The sequence below is a fragment of the Corvus hawaiiensis genome, chromosome 15, assembly GCF_020740725.1.
Source record: "Corvus hawaiiensis isolate bCorHaw1 chromosome 15, bCorHaw1.pri.cur, whole genome shotgun sequence".
Taxonomy (NCBI): Eukaryota; Metazoa; Chordata; class Aves; order Passeriformes; family Corvidae; genus Corvus; species Corvus hawaiiensis.
The window spans coordinates 10,886,220-10,911,344 of NC_063227.1; the positions used below are offsets into that span (position 1 = coordinate 10,886,220).

At 39.1% G+C, this 25,125-nt stretch overlaps 1 protein-coding gene across 12 annotated transcripts in view; it reads right to left on the reverse strand.

Annotated features, from left to right (window-relative positions):
* The window catches only part of RAPGEF6 (Rap guanine nucleotide exchange factor 6), a 124,780-nt gene that overhangs the window by 30,175 nt on the left and 69,480 nt on the right, over positions 1-25,125 (reverse strand). For 7 of the 12 annotated variants that reach the window (XM_048319994.1, XM_048319989.1, XM_048319991.1 and 4 more), the window contains 12 exons: positions 17,041-17,172; positions 10,309-10,492; positions 9,340-9,476; positions 8,679-8,837; positions 8,306-8,458; positions 7,621-7,785; positions 6,584-6,691; positions 6,025-6,228; positions 5,200-5,308; positions 3,244-3,487; positions 2,481-2,638; positions 1,323-1,337 (listed from right to left, as the gene is read on the reverse strand). In XM_048319994.1, coding sequence (XP_048175951.1) covers positions 1,323-1,337; positions 2,481-2,638; positions 3,244-3,487; positions 5,200-5,308; positions 6,025-6,228; positions 6,584-6,691; positions 7,621-7,785; positions 8,306-8,458; positions 8,679-8,837; positions 9,340-9,476; positions 10,309-10,492; positions 17,041-17,172 — 1,768 coding nt within the window. The remainder of the gene's footprint in view (positions 1-1,322; positions 1,338-2,480; positions 2,639-3,243; positions 3,488-5,199; positions 5,309-6,024; positions 6,229-6,583; positions 6,692-7,620; positions 7,786-8,305; positions 8,459-8,678; positions 8,838-9,339; positions 9,477-10,308; positions 10,493-17,040; positions 17,173-25,125) is intronic. The other 5 variants (XM_048319995.1, XM_048319990.1, XM_048319992.1 and 2 more) reach the window with 1 other exon arrangement.

Genomic DNA, 25,125 nt, shown 5'->3' on the forward strand with positions numbered 1-25,125 from the left:
CCAGCCCTTAAAAATGCAGTGATAAGAACTGTGGATTGACGCATGTGACCTACCCTGGAGCACTGGTGATGACCAGGTGTCCCTCTCTGCCCAAGGGGAACCTGCCCAGGAAATCATCCTGCTGGGCAGAGCATCCAGGTCCTTCAGGCCCTCCCAGCAGAAGCTCTCTAGTACAGTTTTAGATGCTGCTCATCCCACTGTTTATACATTGATTATCCTCTATCAAAATACACTGCTTAAGGAGGCAACAAAGATCTTTTGGGGCAATGACCTTAGAGTTACTTTTTCTTGCGTCAGGACTTAAAGGTGTTATGGGCACAAGTAGAAGGAATTTCAAGGTAAAAAGTAAGCAGGTAATCTATGATCCAGCACCAAAGGTTCCACCCACTGGGAAAAAGAAAGGCTCAACATCAGCTGTAAATAAATTTTAAGAGTGAAAAAAACATGGGTTAAAAAAATTCTGATTGAAACCTAATTACTCTAACAGTTGCATGATTATAATTAACACATTATCAGAACATTCTCATCAGAAGCTAGGGACTAGCTGAATTTGAGAAGTTCAATATATATGAGAATAGGGGCAGTATAAGGGAGAAGTAAATATATTGTACTTTATTTCAGAGTGAAAGTGGTAAAAATTACATACTGAGTAATTAGAGAAGTGCCTACACTCATAAAAGTGGTAATAGATAAATGGAAGAGGGAAACATCTATACTTTGGTATCAACATACCTAAAAATCAGAACACACTCAAGGTGTAAAGCTGAAAACCATGCAACCAAAGCAAAGGTAACTTGTGACAGACGAGGGAAACATAAATTACAGGTACATTTCTGTCTTTATGGTCTTTGCTTTTAAGCAGGCAAACATAAATTATTAAATTAAAAATTTTAATGCATTATTCAACTCATTTTGACAATACAAAGTGCATTTCAAGTTTGCATGCACAGGATTTTAGTTATGAAGTACGACAGAAGAACAAACTAAATCTCAAACTGTTATCTTCTGAAACTTCAGTTCTATGAAAGAGATACAAGCAACTTCATCCCTTCAGAGCAAGGCCACAGGGAAGCAGAGGAACCTGCCAACGGTCATTCAGCGTGTTGGGGGCAGAAATGGGAATAAAATGCAGATCTCAGCCTCAGTACAGCACTGTGTCTGTACAGGAACCTATGGATTTGTTTTAAGGAAAATTACAGAGCACAGGGCTATCCAGTGCCCTACAGTAATAACTGTGTCAGTGCAATGTCTGATAGTGTTAAATTTACAGGCAAGCCATGCAATATTAAGGTCTACAGGATGCTGTACATGAGGATACTTACAGTAAAACCCAACAGCTGCAGGCAGGAGAAAAAGAAAAAAAACCGTGTCAACACCAAATCAAGACTGAGATGCTTACAAATCTTATCAAGTGTACACTGTCAGAAATAATTTGGTTTTCCCTGACATTCAAATATGGCAGCATATTTGTTATAGTAAGCTTAAAGTAAAGCTAAGTGATCCAGCTGAAGATGTCCCTGCCCACGGCAGGGGGGTTGGAATAGATCACCATTAAAGGTCCTTTCCAACCCAAATCATTCTGTGATTCTATGAGTGATTCCAAGATGAACTAGTTATCACCATTTCATATTAAGTGGTAACCTGTACAGTATTAAATGAAGATTTCTAGAAAAATGTGTATAGCTCTCATGCAGACAGCAAAGACCTGGAATTGCAGCAAAAAGTGAACTTCTTTGCCATGGGTATTTATACACCTGATAGGATGTATCTGTGCACATCCCTTTTAAAGGGGAAATCTGCAAGTTTAGGTAAACACAAGTCACAGTCACAAAACACTTTACAGAATATGTCATTATGTACAGAACTTACACTTAAAATAGGAAAAAAAGATTCTGACTAGACATGTTCACAGGCAGCTGCATATTGCAACAAATGCCTCCTGCAGCCATCCCATAAACTGGATTCCTACAGCAACAGCAATGAAAGCCCAGACCACACACATCAAAACATTTTTAAGGCTTTTAGACATACCATTGAATATACATAATGTTTGTTAAACATGAAACATGAACATCACTGTGCTGGTACCATGGCAGTTCTATTCTATCCACAATACTGCTTGAAATATATATTGACAGATGGAAGGATGGACAAGTCAAAGCACTGAGGAGAGATGGCAAGGAAGTGGGCAGACAATCTCCTTCCACCAGAGCCAATTTACTCCAGTAAATCAAAGGCTCTCTGAAGTGGCAAAATACATTTCTTTGTAAAAAGAATTAAGTCCCACATCACCCAAAAAAAAGTAGGCAAGAGAGGTTCAGGCAGCGTGGATTTTCAGTACATCTCCTCCCTGCTAGGCCCACAGGATGCACAGGCAACTGCACTCAGCACAAGTGATGGTGGTAAAAGCTCCAATTTTCCCCCTGACCCAGCTGCCTTGGTAACCCAGCCTGTAAATCAACCTCAAGCTGCCATTTTACCTGAAGGGTTAGAGAAATCCAGAATGCTGGTTGTGGGCTGCAGCAGGTCAGGACTACTGGATGAGAGGGTGCCTGGAATGGGCATGATGGCCAGACTGTGCCTGCACTGCCGTGTCCCCACGACGCTGTCATCCTGTGACTGGCTCACACTGCCATCACTGCAAAACAGTTCTGATTCAATTATCTGCATTAAACTCCTCCTATTCATCTTCAGATGAATGAAACTAAGAAAAATAATGGTGTTCAGCTATTTTAATTACATGCTATAGACATGCTTTCAAAACAAGGACACGGGAAAATTATTTGAAAGAGTTTATTGGGAGAGAAAAGTTATTTTGCTCTTGCTCTGCATTCGTGGGGCAGATGCAGATGATTTTTTTAAAAACATAAGCCATGTGGACATAATGACTAGAAATCCTAAGCAATGGTTATTTCTTAATGGCCTGAGACTGAAGGAGGGTAGGTTTTAGGTAGATGTTAGGGAGAAATTCCTCCTTGTGAGGGTGGTGAGGCCCTGGCAGAGGTTGCCCAGAGAAGCTGTGGCTGCCCCATCCCATCCCTGGAAGTGTTCAAGGCCAGGTTGGACAGGGCTTGGAGCAACCTGGTCTAGTGGAAGATGCCCCTGCCCACAGGAGGGGTTGGAATGGGACAGTCTTTAAGATCTTTAAGTTCCCTCCCAACCCAATCCTCTTCCAATCATTCTATGATTAATAGCATAATCTAATAAAGAACAGCTACTTTTTGACAAAAGAGTCCGACAAACCTGAACAGTTTTGGAGGCAAGATGCTGAAACGGGTCTTGTCTAAAATTTTCCTGATTCTATTTCTTCCACCAGATACAGTGTTTGCTTTCATTTTCTTGTTTCCTTTTTCACGAGGAAACATCTGTTCCACATCTCCAGGCATATCTGGGATAGAATAACGGTTGTTTTTCTTTTCTGCAATTTTTGGAATATGTGGAATTCCATTCTTCTCCTGTCCTATCCTGCAGAGCAGTTCCTTAAAAACTGTAAGAGAAGATACAGTCATTGTGAGTAACCTTTGCACACTCAGAACTTCACAGTGAATTCTTTTTTTCCCCCTTAAACCTTTTGCTTCCCACATCCCAGAGAGATAATAAAGAAACACTGCATTCAGGGCAATCAGCACTATGCATTTATTGGTCTTTTTTGTCAATGGTAATGGAGTGCAGATGCTTCTTCAAGAGTAAGTGAAACACAGACTGATATATTCCCAAACCGTCTTTGTTTGCCTCTACTAACACTACTGAACAGAAGCTGCATCAAATTTCCTACTGTATTTATGAAACTAAGCTAGTCTATAAACCTACACTGACATTCTCAAAGATAGAATTCTGTGGAAATTATAGGGTTTTTGTTCTGCTTCTTTCCACATATGTAAGGTGAAAAAAATGTTCAAATTGTCTTGTCAACATCAATTATTTCTTTAAAGATCCTTTAAAAATGTTTTGAAAATCTTCCAAGTCAGAAATTCAGTATTTTCTGTTGAAAGTATGGTGATACTGGGAGAATGCATAACTGTAAACAGCATATTACTCAGACTGTCCCTATGAGCAAAGCAACCTTCTGTACAGAAGGTCCAATTAAATGGTACATTTCTATTATATAATAAAAGCTAAGGCTACAAGCTTTCCCAGTATAAATCTGAATAGAACAGGAATTGCTCATTGTCAGTACCAGACACTTAACACTCAATTAAAAAGGATAATAAATATCACTGTTGAAAAAAATTCAAGACATTAATTTATTAAAATTTATCAGAGAAATCACCTTGAAAGTCTATCAGCTAGCAGGAGGAGATTAGAACCTGCTTGTATGTTGCTTACATTTATGATACAAATGAACAACCTATCACTTTCTCAGTTATAGTGATGTTTCATTTCATGTCATTTCACATTAGTCTGGACGACCGGTTACTCTGGTTGTTTCAAGTTTTTTTTTAATTATGCTAAGAAGAAACTGCTGAGGGCTTGAACCTTTGTAGCTGCACAGTGATAAACATAGAATAGTAATAACTGAAAAGAAAATCAATAGTGAGCAAGGGCAGGTAAATGGAGGAAGGAAATAGGAAAAGAAAACCATCAGAAGATATGGATACAATTATGGAGGAAGGAGCTATCCTGTGCACAGTCTCCTTCCTTCTGCAGCTTTGATTATTCTATTGCCTGAAGAGGATTATAGAAAAAGAACAGATGATTTGACTGAGATTTTAAAGAGGTATTTAGGTGTTTATATTCATGATGACAATTAAAAGCCAACATTTATATGCCACACCACTTTTTATATCCCCTTTTCAATTATAAAGGCTATTTATCCTCTCATTCTTACAGCCATTATAAGAAGTTTTACATTTTTGCTGTTTCTTGGCAAAAATATTTTGGTCCAGATCCCTTGGCTTTGTTTCAGCCTTATTGCATGGAGGGACACTAAATGAGCTTAAACAGTCATCTGAGGATTTCTCAGGGAGTGAAGAGCTGCTTGTGCTGGCTCCGTGCCACTCAACGTGCAGCCCTTGGCGCATGAGAACTTATCCAAGCAAACAGAGGCACAACAAGGGGACTTCTGCATAACTTCTCACCTCAAGAGCAGCAAGTTGGAAAAAAAAAAAAAGGTGGAATCCCATTGCACTTATAAAGCCAGAAGGAGTGGAGTTTTTTTCCTTCATACATAAAAATACATCATATATGAAGTCTACTCACCAAAAATGTTTGTTTTTACAGTAATGGAGAGATGCGTGTTATTCCTTAAGATTTCCAGAGCTTTTACAAAGGTAATGTTCTCAAAATTCTGTCCATTTACTTCCATTATCTTTAAGAAACAAAAATTGGACTATTAGGAGAACATCTGTCTGACAGGCTTACAAATACAAAGGTGATAATACAGGCACAATAAGAACCTCCCAGAAATTACCATATCATCTTTACAGCAGCTACAGAATGAAAACATTCCATGTAAAATAACTATTTTCATCATGTCAGAGAAGTCATATCCTGTAAATAAGTCAGGACTTCCATTTTTACTTGAAAACTGCTTTGAATAAGTTTATTTTCTATGATAACATGACATTCTTGCAATTAATCAAAAATGGTGGATCATGAACTACAGAACTGATATTACTTCAAAAGCTGGATTTTCGATTTTCACTGAGTGTGACCTGTCACTGCTCCACCTGCCTCAGTGAGCTGGGATCAAACACATTAGGTGGGAATCAATCCCAGAAAACAATCTGATGGATTCAATGTAACCATATCTTCAATCAGAAAGTTTCCAAAAATAACCATAACTTAGTTTCTTTCCTCATCCTGTTTTTGGAATATTTAAATATTTTACATATTTTGAAAACTATTTAATAGAAACCCATTTAACAGATATAAATGGAAGCTGAGCTGTGGCATTCCCAAGAGAATGGGAATGGTTGATTGGCTGCCAGTGGTTTAGTTTTAGTACACAGCATAACATTTCTGTGGAGAACAACCAAGAGGTGGATAAAGCAGAATATTTTAAATTAACTTAATTGTTTTTACCTGATCACCACGCTTAAGTCCAGCTTCTGCTGCTTTACTGCCTATCTCCACAGTCTCTACAAAAATACCAAACCCCTTGTCACTGCCTCCAAGAAGGCTGAAAAACAAGGGAGAATCTCTGGAAGGTTTTTGCAGGGTGATTTGTCTCCATTTTGCTTTGGCAGCACAGGCAATATTCAGCAATCTGAGATGGCCTTTCATTTTCTGTAACACAGAAGACACAAAATGCAGTGCAATGTTTCTTTTATAAGAAATGGAAAAATGGTTATGAAAAATACCCCAAGTGCCAGAAAATAGATTTTTGAGGCCATGTTTTCAGATCTTACTAAATAAACCTTGTCCTCTTTTGCTGAAATGCAAAAACTCCTAAGTGAGTGCCATAGGTATTACTTTATATGGCCTTTATATCTAATTTATACTTAAGAACAAATATGTCCAATGTTAAAAGCCACCTGTTAACTGTTACACTTAGAGACTACAGCTGTTAGGCAATGGTAACCCTGGAAAATTGAAATATGTAGTACTAGAAAATGTGACGCTCGTTCTTTTTTGCTCCTACCGTATCCTCCAAGTTCTTTTCAAATTCTTCCAGGAATCGAGTCATGGCAGGATCTCCTTCAAAGTCATTAAAATGATTGTTCACCCACAGTAAGACTACTCTGGTAACCTGTAAAAACAAAATAAATTATGTATATATATATAAAGGTACCTATGGTTCTTCTCCTATAAGCTTTAATCTATAAACACAAAAGAATACCTGGACATGGCAGAAGACATGTCCAGGTAATAAAACAGATTACTGTGTCTGATAGGAAAAAGATATTTACACTTGAAATCATCATCTCTTTCCCTTTATTTGTGGAAGCAAATGAAAAACTAAAAAACCCACATATTTTTATACATAAAAAATACTGGGTACATCACCCAGTACCTACTGGTGTATAAATCCATCTTCAGCTAAGCCTTCCTGACACTGTTCATGAAGATCACCTTTTAAAGCATCCTAATGACTTCTTTAAAGGAAGTTCTAGTTGTGATAAACAAAAAGCTTTCTTCCAAGAAGTTTTAGTTAAATCTTTAGATTGCTTCTGTAGGTGCTACAGAGTCACTACTATTCATGATAAAGTCAGACTGACAACTATATTATCCATCCATATAATTAAAAAAAAAAAAATCTAAGTCTATAGCAGTTTCTCTTCTAAAACTATACAATTTCTGCTTTTGTTTGCTGACACACTTCTCTTTATCTTTCCTTTTATTAAAAAACAGTAGTTGCCCAAATGAAAAGCATGGAAAGAGGTAAGAAGAGAAGCAATAACCACAACAGACCCTGCACAATTTCCTATATGAAACATCTAGTGTTTTGACAGTATGTTGGATTTCCTCAGCTCAAGGCTAGAAAACATAAAAACATTGGCTAAGAATCAACAAATTGGCATGATACAAGTTCCAGACTATCACGCTTTTTCATGAATGTGCACACAGTTAGATAGAGTGGAACCTGGTTTTATTTTTCCTAGTTTATCATCAATACAAAAAGGGATCAATTTGATTATATTTTCACCAGAAATATTAATCTCTTAGACTACAACCAACCTTATCCCTGAGGCTATCCACTGTGAACCATTCCAAGAGTTTATTTCCAACTTCCAAGGGACTTGTTAGAAATGTTCTGTATGTTAAAAGAAAATCTTCAATGTAGGTTGGATCCACAATAGAATGTTCCTCTATTAAGTGCATGATGAGTCTCTCGGGTGTTGCCTTAAAAAAGCAAATGAAAAAAATAACTGATATCTCTCATCACTACCTCTCCCTAAAGAGTAATTCAACATAAACCCACATGAGCAGTATAATCCCTTTAGAAAGTTCAGTTATGGCGAACTCAGGAGAAAACACACCAACATGTTTAAATCAAATCCTCCTGCTTCTCTCAGCCCTGACGTTTTGCACAGGTAACACCTGGCTAAAACAATTAGTAACTTCCCTTAATTTTATTTTTTAGTAAGCAGTTTAAGTACCTCTTTCAGATTACACAAAAAGGTCATAAAGATGCCCAAAGGGTGCTCCCAATACAAAACTCGATATATATGTTGAACAGGTCTAACTTTATTAAAGGGGAAATGGACGTAAAGTTGGAATATAATACACATTCCTTCCAATCGAGTTTTTTAGCTGACACAGACAAAACTGAGAATGCATAGTAGATTCAAACTGAAATTGTATTTATTTACTAAGAAATAAAAGTGTAATTGATTAATGGAAAGCACAGAAAGAAATGCACCTTGATAACTATGTGTCCTTTTCTGGTTCCACTGCGATCCAGCTCCCTGTGCTCCTTTACCATTACAATTTCTCCTTCTTCTTCCACTTTATGAGTGTTTTTTTCCACATGGTTCAGAATCCTCCAGTAGTCTTGCTGGGCTATACACACGAACTGTCCCCAAGGACAACAACAGATTCTGAGTTAAGTATCTAAAACATGAATGTATCCCCATCTCCAGGCTGAGCAATCCCAACTCTCCCAGCCTGTCTCCACAGCAGAGGGGCTCCAGGTCTCAGAGTGCCTTTGTAGCCTCCTCTGGATCTGTTCCAACCTGGGTTTTTTAATCAGATGCTTAAAAATAAGAGGTAGTTATACAGAATTGCAACCTTACCTGACAATCATCTACTTTGGTTCTGACCACTCCATTCATGTACTGTTTGTCCAGAGAGGGAGTAATCCCAAAACTATTTCCCATACAGAGACTCTCACTCTTCCCATCAGGATAGCTGATTTCTACTGTGCCATTTAAAATAACATACCAAGAATCAAGCTAGAGGAAGTAAAAAAAAAAAAATTTAAAAAGTGAAGCTAATTTAACAACTTTTGTAAGCTCTTATCTCAGAAAGGCTCATTCTTGTAGCCTCCAGTTTGCTGCCACCACCTCTCCGTAACATTTAAATCACCAAAACTGTGCACTGTAAGGCAAGAGATGGAGATGGAAACAGGAATGCTTTTCAGTTTTCTTCATTCATTTTAGAACTGATCCTGGAGGGAGAAATGCTGATGAATAGATTTCTTTCTTAATAAGTAGGCTAATTGCTATGATATATTTGTACCATTTAGTGAGAATGAACATTCTTTCCCTGAGTACCCATTTAGTCACTACCAGAGATGAGTCTACCTCACCCCTCTTGGAGGGATGAACAGCAAATGCCATTCCAGATGTCTTGATCCAAGCAGGAAGAGAGATTTCAAGATAGTGATTCAGGGCACCTATGCTGGGAGCCTGACTACTGACTGATTTAACACCTGTGCTGGAAGCAGTCACTTACTTCCTGGCCGTCTTCAAGTATGATGGCTCCTGCTTGCTCTACAACTTCAAATATCATCACTGAGCACAGTTCTCTCCTCACAGACATGGTCATGTTCGCAAAGGCAGGGAGTTGATGCATGAATTCCAATAATTGCTCTGTTGGACAAAGGAAACATTGGTATGATGACTGCAAGGCCCAGGGTTTCCTTGGATTCCTTACTCTCCACAAGTATATTAAACTCCAGTTATATTCATAGGAAAATTGTTCAGTGGTATTACACTTCCCATTAGTGCCTGTGGCTAAATGAGCCCAGTGTGTACTTTGTCATTAACAGCCAGAACTCAGCTCCACAACCTTGCTGGTGTTCTGATTGACTCTCAGGGCAGCAGTCTAGCTAAGAGTAAAAGCACTTCAGCTTCAAACATTTAGAAAAATTAAAAATAGCCTTAGGTACAGTAATTATAAGCTAGACAGGAGCATGAAATGATTTTCCAGTGTTCAGAGATGCAATCTGAATACAGCAGAAAGCAAATTTTGCTATTGAAATTCATGCCAATTTCTAGTTAAACACTGCAGTAAATTATCTTCATTTCAACTGTTTTGTAGTTTACAGTTAAGTATAGCTATAGCCAATAACAGTATGTTCTCTTTGCTATTTAATAACTAATTCAACAGTTTCAGGCAGTCAAAATTACCTTGCTACCTGTCCCATTACATCAACACATAAAATGACTGTAATACCTCACATCTTGACACCACAAAGACTGTTGTTCAAAATATTTGGATTCTCAGAACAAATATTATCTCAGATAGCAAGAGAAGACATCATTCAATTAAAAGTATCAATAGAGCAAAGTGAGACATCATTCAATTACTAAGATATACACTGAACGTTAACTCATTAAACAGTTTTTGGTTATGCTTCTCTTACAGATGTTATATGATGTATTTTTATGTAAATTTTACTACTCTATTTTTTCTTCTCACCAATGTCATCATCAGTTTTATCTGCAGGCTCTTTCTCAAGGCACTCTCGGACAACGTCTCGCCCTAGAAGTGGATCAGAAGTTCTGTCAATATCTTCATCCTCCTCCTCTTCTTCATCTTCAGAGTCTACAGGTGCTTCCGGAAGACCCGTTAAATCAACATCTCCCATCTCACTTTCTGTAGCCTACAAAGAAAACATCAATCAGACAGAGAGTTCAATGTCCTCAGTTCAATGATTTATAGTCTGAGACAGATAATTTAAAAAAAATTTAAGTTCTGTGACCAACAAGTCAAACTAGAATCTCTAACAGCTCCCTTTCTGAACACTGAGGAAAACATGTTATGCTGAAATCTACTGGATTCTCATTCTACAGCACTTACTCTCTCTCTGTTGTGAATTCATGTAACATTGTGAAAAAACAATTTGTGTCTATAGTATTGACAAAATAATAATATACTTTAGTAATACCATTGGTTGCCCAATGCCTGTGGACACATTTCGATTGTCAGCAATAGATGGCAACATAGACATCACACTGAGCAGGCACACAAGACAAGGGTGAAAGAGAACAAAATACCAGCAACAAAAAGCAGAATCACATAGAAATCATTTGCACTAATTCCTTCTGTACAGTTTAAATGATGTAATGGCACGAAAATAAATTTCCAAACAGATGGAAGGGGAAAAAAAAGCAGTTTCAAATTCTCAGTTTCTACAGAGTAGTTGCTCAGGCACTTTTTTTAAAGCTTAAGCCAGAATGCAAATCATTTTTCTGCTTAAATTCAGAAATTCAAACAACAAGATGTCACTGCAAAGTAATTATATAGATACTCGTAGAAAATGGAGTTTGTTTGTTTTTAAATGAGCAGATTTAAAACACTCAGTTTCACTTTTAAAAGAAATCCTTGAGATTACAAAAAAAAACCCCAAAACTATCTAAGGTATCAAGTACCCTGCATGTTCACAAAACCTCCAAAATAGAAGATGAATTGAACACTGTAATGGGGCAGAGCACGGCTTCTCTGGACAACCTGTATCAGGGTCTCAAAACCCTCACAGAGAAGATTTTCTTTCCTATATCCAAGTTAAGTCTACCTTTTCCAGTTTAAAACCACTGCCCCTTGTCCTTCACTACAGGACATGGTAAAAAGTCTTTCTAATAAATCTGCTTTAAGTATTGACAGGGTGCAGTAAGGTCTCCCTGAAGCCTTATTCCCTTTTCTCCAGTCTCTGGGGGCTTCACATGACTGCCACGACTTTCCAAGATGAAGAGTGCCTTAGCAGTTCCATCAGCCAAGTCCCTCAGGACCCTGGGATGCACTGCCTTGGGTACCATGGACTTGTGTACATTCAGATCCTCAGGTGGTCTCAAATGCCTTCTCTTCCCATGGGAAGGACTTTGTTCCCCCAGTCCCTGCCTTGATGTTCAGGGAGTGGAGAGATGTGGGAAGAGCAACCTGTGAAAACTGAGACAAAAATTGCTGAGTGCCTCAGCCTTCTCCATGTCATCAGTTCTCCTGCCTTATTTAGTGGGAGAGTGAAGCACAATTTCTATCTGATTTTTTGGTTGTTTGTTGTTTTGGTTTTTTTTAAATAATGTACCTATCGAAGCCCTTCTGGTTTTTGTCACATACCTTGCCAAATCCAGCTCCAACTGAGCCTTACTGTTTCTGATCCCAACCCTACACAACTGGGCAGTGTCCCCATATTCTTCCCAGGACACATGTCCCTGATTCCACTGTATGCATTGCCTTCATTTTGACCAGGAGGTCTGTCCTTGGCCACTGCTCTCCTGCTCTTCTGGCCTCACATAAAACAATATTCATTTTAAGTGATTTAAACACAGTGAACTGCACTGTCTCCATCTCCCTACACATTCCGTGCTGATGTGAGCCCCAATACCCTCACAAAGAAACAGCTTTTTCTTCCTACACCAGAAAAAAAAAAATACTGGGGTTTAGCTATAACCTCGGGCCTTGGAGCTTGTCCTCATTTTGATAATTAGCCAGCAAACCTAATAAATAAAGCTTACATGATTTTCAAAAAAATATTTCTTTCAGAGAAGGATAACAATATAGAGAGGGTTAAATCTGTTTTACATTACATCACCGTTACTGGCTTCTGTAGCTCACATTAACAGTTTTGGAATTAAGCCCAAGCGCAAATTGTACTTGGAGAGTCTCAGCGCACCTGATCAGTACAGCATTTTATTCAAGGACTTTTCTAGCATTTCTTCATCTAAATAGCCACAATTTATACCAACTTCTCTATGCTGAGTAAGACAAACAGCAGCACCAATCCTCACTTTGATATGCCCACACTAACCCAGAAAAACAGAGGCTACAGGTTCTACCAAATTTTTTATACCCTACATAGGAAAATAGACAAATCAACTCCTTTCTTGATAAATAAGTTACGTTTTGATCAAACTATGAAATAGGAGTGGGTCCTCCAACTGTGTTTCAAAGATTCTGTGCAGATGGTTGACAGAACGTTGGCAGGTCAGGCAGTGCTGGAAGGAACAGGATGGATTTTGCTCATAAAGCCGTCTGCAGAAGTAGCTGCTCTTCCCATCCATGATGCTCCAGCTGTTTCCATTACCAAATATAAAAATCATTCCTAATACAAACATTTATGAACGGCTGATGTACAAAACGAAACCAGAAGCTGCAATCCTCAAATCTCACCCAAATACAGGTTTCCAGGATCAGGTCCGTGACACAAGGGTATCTACTGAGATACACATCCTTGATGAATATTTTATAGATAATCCATTTTAATATCAAAGCTTTAACCACAATTGGAATTATTGCTGGATAATGATGTTGCTGCCCACAAAGAGTACATACTCTGTACATACTCTGTACTGATAAATTAGGGATTTTGAAAGAAGTGAAATGAAAGAGAAACTTTCGGCACACTACTTACAGAAATAAACAGGTAGGAAAAAATTGATGCAAAGTGGTTAGTCACTAAGAGAAAGTGATTGCAGGAAACTCATTTGTGAGAGTAGAGGTGATACCCTGTCCAACCACATCTAGAGAGAACCTGGATTCCTTGTGTGACTCTGGCTGGGCACCTTAGAGCCTATCCCATGAACGGGTAAAGAAAGGTGTTTTCTCTGTGTAATACCCGTTGAATTCTTTTTCCCTGAAGACTCCTGTAACAGGTCAAAGCAGCTGTACAAGCCTGCATTTCAACTGCTGTATGCACAACCACACAGCTTCCCCTACTTCTGGCTGAAGACCATCGCTCTGAAATTAAACGTACTGTCAGAAAGGGGTTGAAAGAAAAAAAAAAATTAAAATCCTTTTAAAGCAAGAAGGTACTTTAAAAATTGTACAGAATAACTTACTTTTCTTTCTATAATTAAAAAAGGTCTGCAGTGCAGCAGAAAGACAACTGCTCTGCAGTATTCCAAGCAAACTGGAATTTGCAATACACACATTTGGACATTTTGGTGTCCATGTCTCGGACACCAAAACACTGAAATCTCCAACAGGGAATAGCAACAGTACAGGACAAGAGAGAAAAACCCCTCCATAAATTTTCATCACTTTTTGCAACTAACTCAGGATTTAACACAGTGTCTCTACAGCACAGCTTACAGGCAGGAATCCTCTTCTGCTGATCTCACCTTAAGCTTTATGTTCATCATTTCCTGTTTAACTGGAAATGGGCTTTATCCTGGGCTGAGAGGCAGCTGGAACAAGTGAAACCTCATTTCAACACTATCAATGAATGCAGTGTACACAGATGAAGAGAAAATCTTTCCAAATCTTACTAAAATATTGTTTCATTCTTTGGTTCTACCATTCTACCAATCATGTTTTCCAATTTTGGAATGATGTTTGTACTACCTACTATAAAAAATTAATGTTAAGATACCATTAATTCAAAAGGTCATTTCAAGGCTACATTAATCAAAATTATTCCGAATACTAGTGACACTAATGATATTCCTAAAGAGCTTGGCATGTGAAGCTTGGTATGATACATATGAAGCTGACTGCAAAAGCAAAGCATCATTTTCCAAATACTTTATGAAAAGCTGTATTTTGTTGTACCAAAAATGCTTTCAATTACTGAGCCAATACATCACACTCAAAATGTAGTTTGATTACATATCAAAGATATTTTCTACCTTCATAACATCATGAATATTGGGGGAAACCACTTTTCTATTTTGTTACTTCCAATTCTGTCTATATTGATGTGTTGCTGCAATAAAATGCTGTGTTAAATATTGTCTCATGGCATTATTACACAATATCTATCTATTACTAAGCAATATCTAGTGATCACTTATAGACTTGTGACAAACAGTAAGAGACATCTCCAACACTGTTACAGCTACTGCAATAAAAACCATAAAATACATAAATGCACATAAAATACATCTTTTAACAGGTTACTATTTGCACATTAGGCATATGAGAACAAGATATAAAAATTCACTAAAAAAATAAGGGGGAGAAAATCACTGTGGATTGCTGAGGATTCCCCCCCCCCCCCCCCCCCCCATAACATGTCTGTTGCATGTCTCCTCTTCACCCACAGCTTATCAAATGCTTGATTCTCTACTGCTATCTTTTATGATTAATGTCACTGTAACTCTGATCATACATGGGTGTAAAATTATCTTTCAAGATCTCGCTCGAGTCTGACAGTGGAGACCTGCCTCAGCATCAACCCGGCCAGCCAGGAATTCTCTAACAGATGTCCTCATTTCCTTCAGGATGCAAAACCAGACAGGTGAATGCCACTGAAAAGGAAATTCTTACCTGAAAAGTCCTAACTCCTAAAAATTAATATAAAATCTGCAGTCATTTTCACATTAATTATTCCTCAGTGTACAAAATACCTAGCACCACTGTTTATTTGCTACAGTGCATATAAATGTTACTCCATCATTTTCTTTATTTATATAATTTTTATTTGTTTAGTAATTATGCTCTTTTGTCATTTTCTGATGAGTAGACATAAGACAATTACCTGCACATGATAAGAGTATTCACTCATTAGAAGATATCATTGCTAGAGTGTTATCTTTGTTACCAATAACATATTTTAAGTGCTTTTCACTTAGAGCAACCTCTCCAAGCTACTCAGGCAAGCAACTCAAGCATCCTGCTGTGATGGCCTTGCAATGCCTTTTCGAGTGCCAGTGTCCCTGGAGCTGTAGGATCTGTGACTCTCTCCACCCTAACTCCAGGCCTAATGGCAGCTTGTCACTGGGGATAAAGTCCCATCACCACGGCTGGTCCAGATCAGAAAGATGCAGGAGTAGCAATGTTGTGGCCCTGCCGTGATCACCCTGGCATGCCTTTTCCAGCCCCAGTGCTCCTGGAGCTGTAGGCTCTTTGACCCTCTCAACCTCAACCCTAACACAGCTTGGCACTGGGCCAGAGGTGCTCATCACCAGAGGTGGCACAAATTATAAAGTGTGGAGTTGGTGATGTTGGCACCCTGCTGTGACGCCCTTGCAAAGCATTTTGAGTGCCATCATCCCTGGAGTTGTAGGCTCTTTGACTCTCTCAACCCTATCCCCATCACCACGGCTGGTCCAGATCAGAAAGATGTAGGAGCAGCAATGTTGTGGCCCTGCCGTGATCACCCTGGCATGCCCTTGCCAGCCCCAGTGTCCCTGGAGCTGTAGGCTCTTTGACTCTCTCAACCCTAACCCTAACCTAACATGAATTTTGATTTAGTTTTGATTCAGAAAATAGAAAAGAGTAAAAATAATCAAGATACAAAACACCATCTTCCAGCACAGCCTCCCAGAAATAAGAGAATTCATGAAGCATCTTGGAGAGACTCTGTCAGGGATGCCAGCTACTCCTGACCTAGCTGGCAGCAAGCAAATTTAAAGAAGTAGTAAGGCTGTAGATTAAGTAGGACAAAAATGCAGAGATGCTTTTAATGTTCTAAAGGAATTTTTGCTTTAATGTCTTACTCTTATAGTACCCTAAGCAATATATTGCTGTAAATAGGTATCATTAATCTGTTTCCAGTATAGAAATAATATCCAGACAGCACCTAAGGAAAAGGAACAGGTGTCTAAAAACAAGTTACACCTACACCATGCTCAACAACTGCTGTACACTCTGCATTGTAGTCAGATTGCAACTTGGAAGTGGAAAAGCTGTGAAATTACTGATCAACACAAACCCAAGCTGAGCCCCCTCAAAAACCAGAACATAAACACCCATGAAACAACAGGAGACAGGTAACTTAATACGTGTATTATCTGTAAACAAATGAAGCTATCTCTGGATTTCAGCCAACTTCTACTCTCAGCAAGCCACACTAGAATTTTGACAGTCAATTAGTGCATAAAGTGGGTTTATTACCATGCCTTTGTTTGCAGAACTGAACATCTGCTATTAGCAATAAATACAAATAATCAAGGATGGTGTTGGAAACACGAGGCTGATTTCAAGAGATTTGTTCCATTTCAGAAAGGAAAACGATCCCACGAATCAACAAATGTTACTTTCAAAAGCCACAGCATACTTGGTGGTACAGAAAGATGTGAAAAGCAACAAAAAGCCTTACAAGCAGCTTGTTCCATTTCTGTGCCTGTGGGAGTGGTGAGTCCCAAGGACAACACAGGGATAGGTGGAAGCATCAAGAGGGTTCTACCCAAGTCTTGGATAAAGGGTCACTCTTCCTGTTTATGGAATAGTTAACATCAAGGAAGGAAAACTGTGAAGCCAAAGCAGTCTTACCTGATAAATATCAGACAGGCTGCTGCTCCCAGAGTCACTGGCAATGCTACATCCTGACTGGCTCGAAGGGACGTGTGTCACCTGAGGATGAGGATTGTCAGTGAGATGCATCTTGGTAAGGTCAGCTGGAAGCTGTAAATAAAACGGATTTGAGGAAAGGCAGGAAAAAGAAACAAGATGTGTAAGTCTAATTTGAAGACAAAGTTTTTCCTAAAACTTTAGTTACACATTTAGATTTGTATTTGAATTATTGAATCAAAATCAAACTGAATTTCAGTCTGTAACTTGACATACATTTTGAGAAAAAGCTAGTTTATACTAAGCTGACCCAACCACACTTCACAGTTCATAAAATTGATGGAAAACAATGCACCTTTCTATAAAACAAAGGCCTGGGATATTTACAGCTAAGTGACATACCCCAAGATGACAAATATATGACACTGGCCAAACAGCCAACCGTATTTAACATTAGCTGACATTGCAATCCATTATGAAGAAGCAGGATTCCTCTTTATAAGTTCAATTTATGCACCTTAGTTCAAAAATAACCTTTAGAAAATACCAATGTAAAACAAAAAGTAGTCCAATCTAAACAAAACGTTTGGTCTATAAAAGGCTTTGAATTTTCTTTAAAGGAGTGAGTACACAGAAAGAATATTATGCAGTTTGGGTACAGCTATGTACAACAGCACCCCTATTTCATAAATCTATCTGCAAATGAACACATGGGCAGATATCTAAATTTTAGTGCATAACTCAAGTCCACAAACATATTCTTTCTACTAAAAAAAACAGCAGTAGCTTTTAAAGACTCAGAGCTGCATGGTGGTATAAATAAACAGTCCTTTAATTCAGCTGCTGGTTTGTTTTTTGCCACATACACTTCCAATATTTTTAAGAATTAACTGTATGAAAAGCACACTGTATCAAGGAATCATAGATTCTCTATGTGCTTTCATAATTCATAAATTATACAAATTATATACTATTTCTTTAAAAAAAGTTCTGATGCAGAAAAAGTCCAAAACTCCTCCGACAGCATCAAGTGTTGTGATCAAAATGAAAAGATTTCTCCTGTAAAACAAACTAAATTACATGTAACCGTGCCAGCCACTAGATATTCAGTCCTACAAATTAAAGGACAGTACTGTAAAATACTCTTGAGCTGGTATCAACTATATAAATACTGACCAAACTTAAAAGAAGCGGTAAACAGGTTTTGATTTAGCATCACAATTCCATGTCCATTATTTGAAGAGGGCACAAGAGAAACACTTTACCAAATACCAGTTCACATATTTTCTGAACACAGAGGTGGCACCACGGGTCTTGCCAAACCTTCCCCACACCCAGGAAAAAAAATGTTGAGACCCTCTGATAAATGCAACATAATTTTACTATCAAAATTCTGATGAGAACATGGGGGATCTTGCATCCCTTGCAACTCCCAATGACATTCTCATTGGCAATCACTACTCAAACACAACCATCCATATGAGCTATGAAAGAAAACATTACTCTTCCTCACTATCCTAATTTTTACCTTCTAGCTTTGTTTTTTCCTAGAAAGAAAGTACAAAATATCCAATCTGTAAATTCCTATCTATGGTCACATGAAAAGGAAAACGTCTGAAAAGCAAAAGGTTGCTAAAATTCCAGAAAATCACACAAAAAAACCCATTTAAACAGTAGGGGGAAGAAAGGAGGATGGCAGAATTAGGGTTAGGGAACTTAAGTTGTAGTGAACTTGATCTAAATACAAAGGATACACAGCATTTTAAAGCCTATGTTTAGCCACCAGAAAAAGTTTTACAGGCTGAAAATACCTATTTTCAGGATTTCAGAACAGCAAAAAGGTCAAAGCACTCAGGTGACAAAACACAAGCCAGTGGCCAACAGGCAACTTCTCTATCAGCACACGGGAAGAGCTGACATACACCCAGATGTAACCTCTCAACTACAACAAAATGTGCAATAGTGAAGCTGAGATTTAATTCTGATTTAATTCTGGTCTGGAGAACTGGCTGGTTACTTCTGGAATCCTAATGGCACATTGCCTACAGAACCCATTTCTGTGCCACACACAGAAGAGCACTCTCCAGGCTCCGCTTCCAATGGGCACAGGGCAGGAAGCATCACATTTTCATCCCTAAAGCCTCGGACACCTGGACATTGGTTAAGGCACCAACGTTTCACTGATGACATCTGCGGTGTGGATGGAGGATGCTCCTGTGCTTTGGCAGTGCTCAGCAAGCAGCAGTCTGTGCTGCAGGGTGACCCCGCTCCCTGCTCCTGGAGCACCCTGCAGTGCCCTCAGCCACGATCCCAACGAGGTCAGAGCATCACTTTCCAGGGAGTCCACATCCAGCAGCACCGTGGTACTCACTGACAAATGGACAGGGCAGGACAGGTGACAGTTGCTGAGATGCTGAAGGTCAGTGGAACTGAAACATTCAGGAGTTTTAGGAAATTACAGAACAAATCAGCCCACATAAATTCAGTGCCTCTAGCTTAAAGATCACAGGTTTGCGCAAACTCTTCAGCCTGTCCCCACCTTTATAACTTCCCTATTCCAATAAACAGCTCTAACTTTAGCTTCAATCTTTTTGTCCATGAGCAAATCCCATGCTGACTGCAGTAACACAGACACAAGGAATCTAATTTAAGCTCCCTTCTATTCAGATTCTCAAACCTTCAAAACAGCTCCAGTATAACAGTGAGCAGGACCAAAAGCAGAACCAATTCTGCAGGATTTCCCAGGAGAACAAGGGCAGGTGCCTGCTCTTTACCAACAACTGGTGCTGTTAAAGCCTGCTCTGGCTCAAAGACATCCCAGCACCAACACATACGCACTGCCACATACAGTTTGTCTTGTCTAATTTAGCTGAGATTTTAAGATTCTTGTGATGAACACTAGACTGAGAAGTGGGGCTCTACCTAGTCTAGTGGAAGGTGTCCCTGCCCATGGCAGGGGGTTGGGACAAGATGAGCCTTTAAGTCCCTTCCAACACAAACCATTCTGTGATTCTGTAATTCTAAGTACTGATGGAACCGGACATGACTCTCAAAATAAACAGGTTGTGCATACACTTCGTGTGTCATTTTCACAAAAATCCACCGATGACCAACTCAAAGCACTGCTAGCCTTCCCAAAGGAGTATTTCTAATCAACTAATTAATCACAACTGCTCTTCAACCCCCCTGCCAGCACTCCACTTCCATCACCTATAAAGTACATGGGTATGTGCGACACTCCTGCTGGACTCTGCAATATGTTCTAGCAAAAGACATTTAATGCAAGTTAGATGCAAGGAAACATGGCAGTATCTCTTTAAGTTTGAGAGAGAGAGATAAGGTTTATTCGAGACAAGTGACCTTTAAAGTACTGCTTGCCACTCTACTTGATCTCCCAAAATAAATCACAGCTTCTATCTTTTGTATGTCATTTTTATTACCCAAAGTAACTGTTCTTTCTTGCAGAGCACACTAGGCAGCAAGACACAGAGAGGATGTTTCTGTACTAACATGACAACGGACACTGGAAGGACTTGCTGGTTGTGGCAGGGAAGTTGCTGGAAGTGACATAAAATTGTCTTAACTATTGGTGACTGTGACTTTTTTTTCTGAAACTCAGAAACTCTTGTTACAATAGCACCAGTATCCTGAAAAATCATGCATTGGGAAACAAGGTCTAAATAGCAATGTTCACCTATGCCCATATTACATGCTTTTGGATGCAGATGTTTGTATCTGCAATATCTTCTGGCTAATTGTGTGCCCTAGCACCCACAGACAGGAAAATCCCAAACATCCATGACATTCTGATAAACACTCCAACTGACTACTTAGTTGCCACTTTAAGCCACAACAATTTCATTTTTTCATAAGAAGGGATAATCTGGAACTGGAATATGAGTGCATCTGACATGCTGGCACAGCCTGTCCCTGCATCAGTGCCAGCACATCCTTGTGACTGACCTTTCCCAACAAAGCGATATTTACGAACAAACCCCCATTGAAATACCACACTGCAATTCAGAACTGTACAAGAAAGAAAGTTAAGAAAATAGAAGCTATCATTGGCACAGCCACCTACAGCTCTGCACTCCCACCGAGTCAGGAAAACACAGCTGGTGATTACACCAAAAAATCCTGGATCAACAAGGAATTTTTAAAGCATTATTGCAAACTGCAATAGGAAAAAGGAGAGAAAAAAAGACTAAATCCTTCAGAAGCTCATCCTAATGGTAGCATCAGCCCGCCATGCCACACAAACCCAGAAGCACGAGCAGCCCAGACTTGTTTTTGTTAAAGGTATGTGAAATTTTGGAAGAGGGTTCACAGGGTGATCCCATCCCATTTGCCAGGACACACGCAAGGTCAGCCAGCTCAGCCAGGAAAGAGATGAGATGGGGGGAGAGGACAAGCAGTGAGTAACATTTAATAAAAAATGACATGAACAAAATACTAAACTCTCCTCCGCAGCAGCCTTGAAAACACCCCTGAGATGAAGACTCCAAAGGTCCACCAGGAGCTTGGCTTTTTCTATCAATTTCATGGGTGCAGCCACCTAGCACCAATGCAAGGGGCAGCAGCAGTCCTGCTGCCAAACCAGAGAAACTCCAAAAACCTCTGCAAGCCCCAAACCTGTCCATTTTCCTATTACATAACACAGAGTTTACTTACAAAGAGTATTTGATTTGATTCTTTTGTTGGGTTTTTTTTAACAGACATCAGGACATTTCGGTTTTATACAGAATTACCAACTTCCTAAAAGTAGTTTGGTAACAAGAGCAGAATAATGATTTGATGGTTTCTGCCAGAGACAGATGAGGTTTCCCACTGCTCTCCAGCAAGACCTGTATGAAGTTTAACAAAGGTGAGTACAAGCTTGTGTATCTACACCAAGTCTCGTGTCTGTAATTTTGAAATTAATTGGAGTAGAAGCTCTGCTCCATGGTACAACTCGGCCAGCAGACCAAGGACAGTGTGTCTGCAGTGACATTTACTTCCCATGTAAACACTATTTCCTCTCAACAATGAAGTCACACAGAATACTTGGGAATTAAATTAAAACCTAATTTTGCTGTAACAGACTTTCAAGATTGCACATGCTCTGTCCAACAGAGCAAATGACATGACCTTTGACGAGATGACTGCCCGTCAACTCATCTGAAAAGGACACTAAAAGTGATGGTCAGCCTGAGGACAACCTCCTTTCATGTGCTCCCCAGAAAGGGTTTGCTAAAAATAAAGGCTATAGAAAGTCATTGCAGAGTATAAATTAAAAGAAAGGCAACCACAGAAGTCAGAAGTTAAGTTTTGTCAGAGAATGGCCAAACTGACACATTTTTCTTTTCTATTTCCCATTTTTTTTTCCATGGAAAGGAATCACTAGAACCTCTTTTGGCAGAGACCATGCTCTTCACCCTTTGTTTCCATAGTTACTAACTTTAGGATTTGCTGGTATCTTTGCCCTAAGTGATGCCTTGGGGTGGCTAACCTGAAAACAGAGACTGGACAAAAATAAGAGAATAAAAGTAGGTATTTATTTGAAGGGCCTTCAAAGGTACACCCTGGGCAGTCAAAAGGCTACACCCAAGATGGACCCTGGGTCACAGGTTCTTCACACTGTTATAAGTTTGGTCCATTCACATATCAGGGTTAATTCTCCAATTATAACTTCAGTTAATTATGTAATTACCCCAAGTTTGCGTTCCCTCTCATGGCTTTAGTTTACACATTTTGGGGTCTGGGACAACAAGGTGTCCTTGAAAAGCAAACCTAGAGAGGCTTTCTAACCAGCATGAGAGAACTGCAGTTAACAGGCCACACAAAACTTCAGAGTCACACATTAGGCAGCGCAGGACTTGAAAAATATAGAAGTTAAAACCTAAGGCATCATAAGGAAAAGCCACATCCATGTGTTTGTGCTACAAGTTTTGAAAATAAGTATCAGTGTTTCCTGTTACACTTCGGATAACCAAAAAACACATGCTTAAAAGGCATAGGCAACATGAATTTGCAAAATAGTCTTGACAGAGGGACACAAGACCTATGAATTATCTTTTTCTATGTGTAAAAAGCTTCACCACTGTGTTTTAACCTGCAGTAAATGGTATGTTTATTAAACATATTCAGAAAGATCCCACAATAAGGACAGTGGCCAAAGGACTCAACATGAGGAAAAAAAACTAATAAAGGAAGCACAACCCACTTAACTCTTCTGGTCCATTCCAAATTCAAATTAATGGAAAGAAAATGAGCAATAAAGAATCAAAAGGTTTGCCCCTTTCTTTGATACTCCTTGACAGCAAAGTTTTTTTTATCAGTTTTTCTAGGTCCCCATATGGATGTTTACAACCAATCGATCCAGTCTGGACACAGCAGAAGCATCAGCCTCTGAGAGAACAATCTGTCCTTTTCCAAGCTGCGTAAGCAAATTTTCTGTCCTTGGTTTTACAGATTGTCAGTAACCTTATACCTTTTTTGCTTTTCTGACGTTCCCATAAATGTTGCCAACAAGAGTAATATTCAAAAACAACACAGGATTTATTTACCATGGAATACCCGAGGACAAGAGCAGCTCAGCCCTGCAGTGTTGGGGCACACATATGGCTTCTGGGTCATTATAAAACCAAACCCCCAGCCCAGCCACCTCACTGTGAAAACCAGTTCTCTGAGACAAAACAACCCCAGTTTTAAGGCACACATATTGAGAATTTTGTTTATTGTTTGAGGTTTTCCATTAAGAGGTTTTCACTGGTTTAAGCTGGAACCCATTAACATGCACTTGGAGCGTTAACTGTGATGACACCGAGTAACCTCTGAGCCTTAGGAAACACTCCTGCTCAGCCTCCATCATACCCAAGTGGTTTAAGGACAGCAATTTTCCTTTCTCAGATGACACAGAAAGCCTGGACTGTCACAAGAAGCAAGTTAAAAAAAACCAAACATGTTTGCCTTAAGTCTTAAAAATTAAACCAAATTGCCAAACTAAAAAGACCACTCGATTAAACAGCTGAACAGGACCCCAGTCCTCTGAAACAGGACTTACCCAGCTCCCACTGCTCCCCTTTCAGTGTCTATATCCTTCCAGTCCCTTCAAATGCCATTTTCTCTTCGGTACCCTTAGATTCAAATACCTTTAATATTGAACTAGTTCTTCAGCACACTCTGCATTCCACCATCTTATTTGCAAGTTGTTTTGATGGTCTCACTACATGCTTGCGTTTCCATCATCAGCTTGTTCATTTACACAAGATAACTAACTTATTTAATTAATTCTATTTTTCCTTTCTACAGTCTACTGAAACAGGAGCAGCACTGCTCACTCCCACTGACAGGTGGGCAGTCTCTCAACCTGCAGTCCTTTCTATGTCCCACTTTTTTGCTCTCCTCCATCCCACTCATTCTGTCTAAGAAATGAAAAAGGAACAAACCTCTTGGATGTTTTTTCTTGGCATCAGTAAATTATTTTAATCATCTCATATATCCTGCCAGTAAATCAACATGAAACCACTAAAACCCATAACTTCTCTGAAGTTATTCTGCAGATTTTTCAGTAATCTTTTTCACAAGGATTGGTATAAATTAACTCTGCTTTATATTATAACCTTTTACATACAAGCTACAATTCTCCTCCACTTTAAAATACACTTAGAGCTGTGTTAATAGGAGAGAAGAAAGTTGCTTCTCTGAGATACAAAGAGAAGCCACTTAGGTGTCCACAGAGAGGGTAAGATGAGCCCAGCTGAATTACTCATGCTGACATCAGTCCTCAGACTTAATGCAAACAAAAACATTTCCCCCTTAAAGACCACAGATGGTTCACCAGTGGCACAAAACCAGGTTTCTTCAGATTTTTAAAAAGCACCAATGATTTCGGAGGGCGAGGCTTTAAAAGAAACCAGAGCCAAGTGATGGCTCAAGCTTTTTCCCCCAACAGGTTCAGATAAAATCCTGTGCCCATCAATAACATGATGCAAAAACCCAGTGCCTATCCAACTACACAAACTTCATGACAATATTTATTTCAAAACATGCTTTAAGTCACTATCTACAGTATCTACTCCTGTTTTT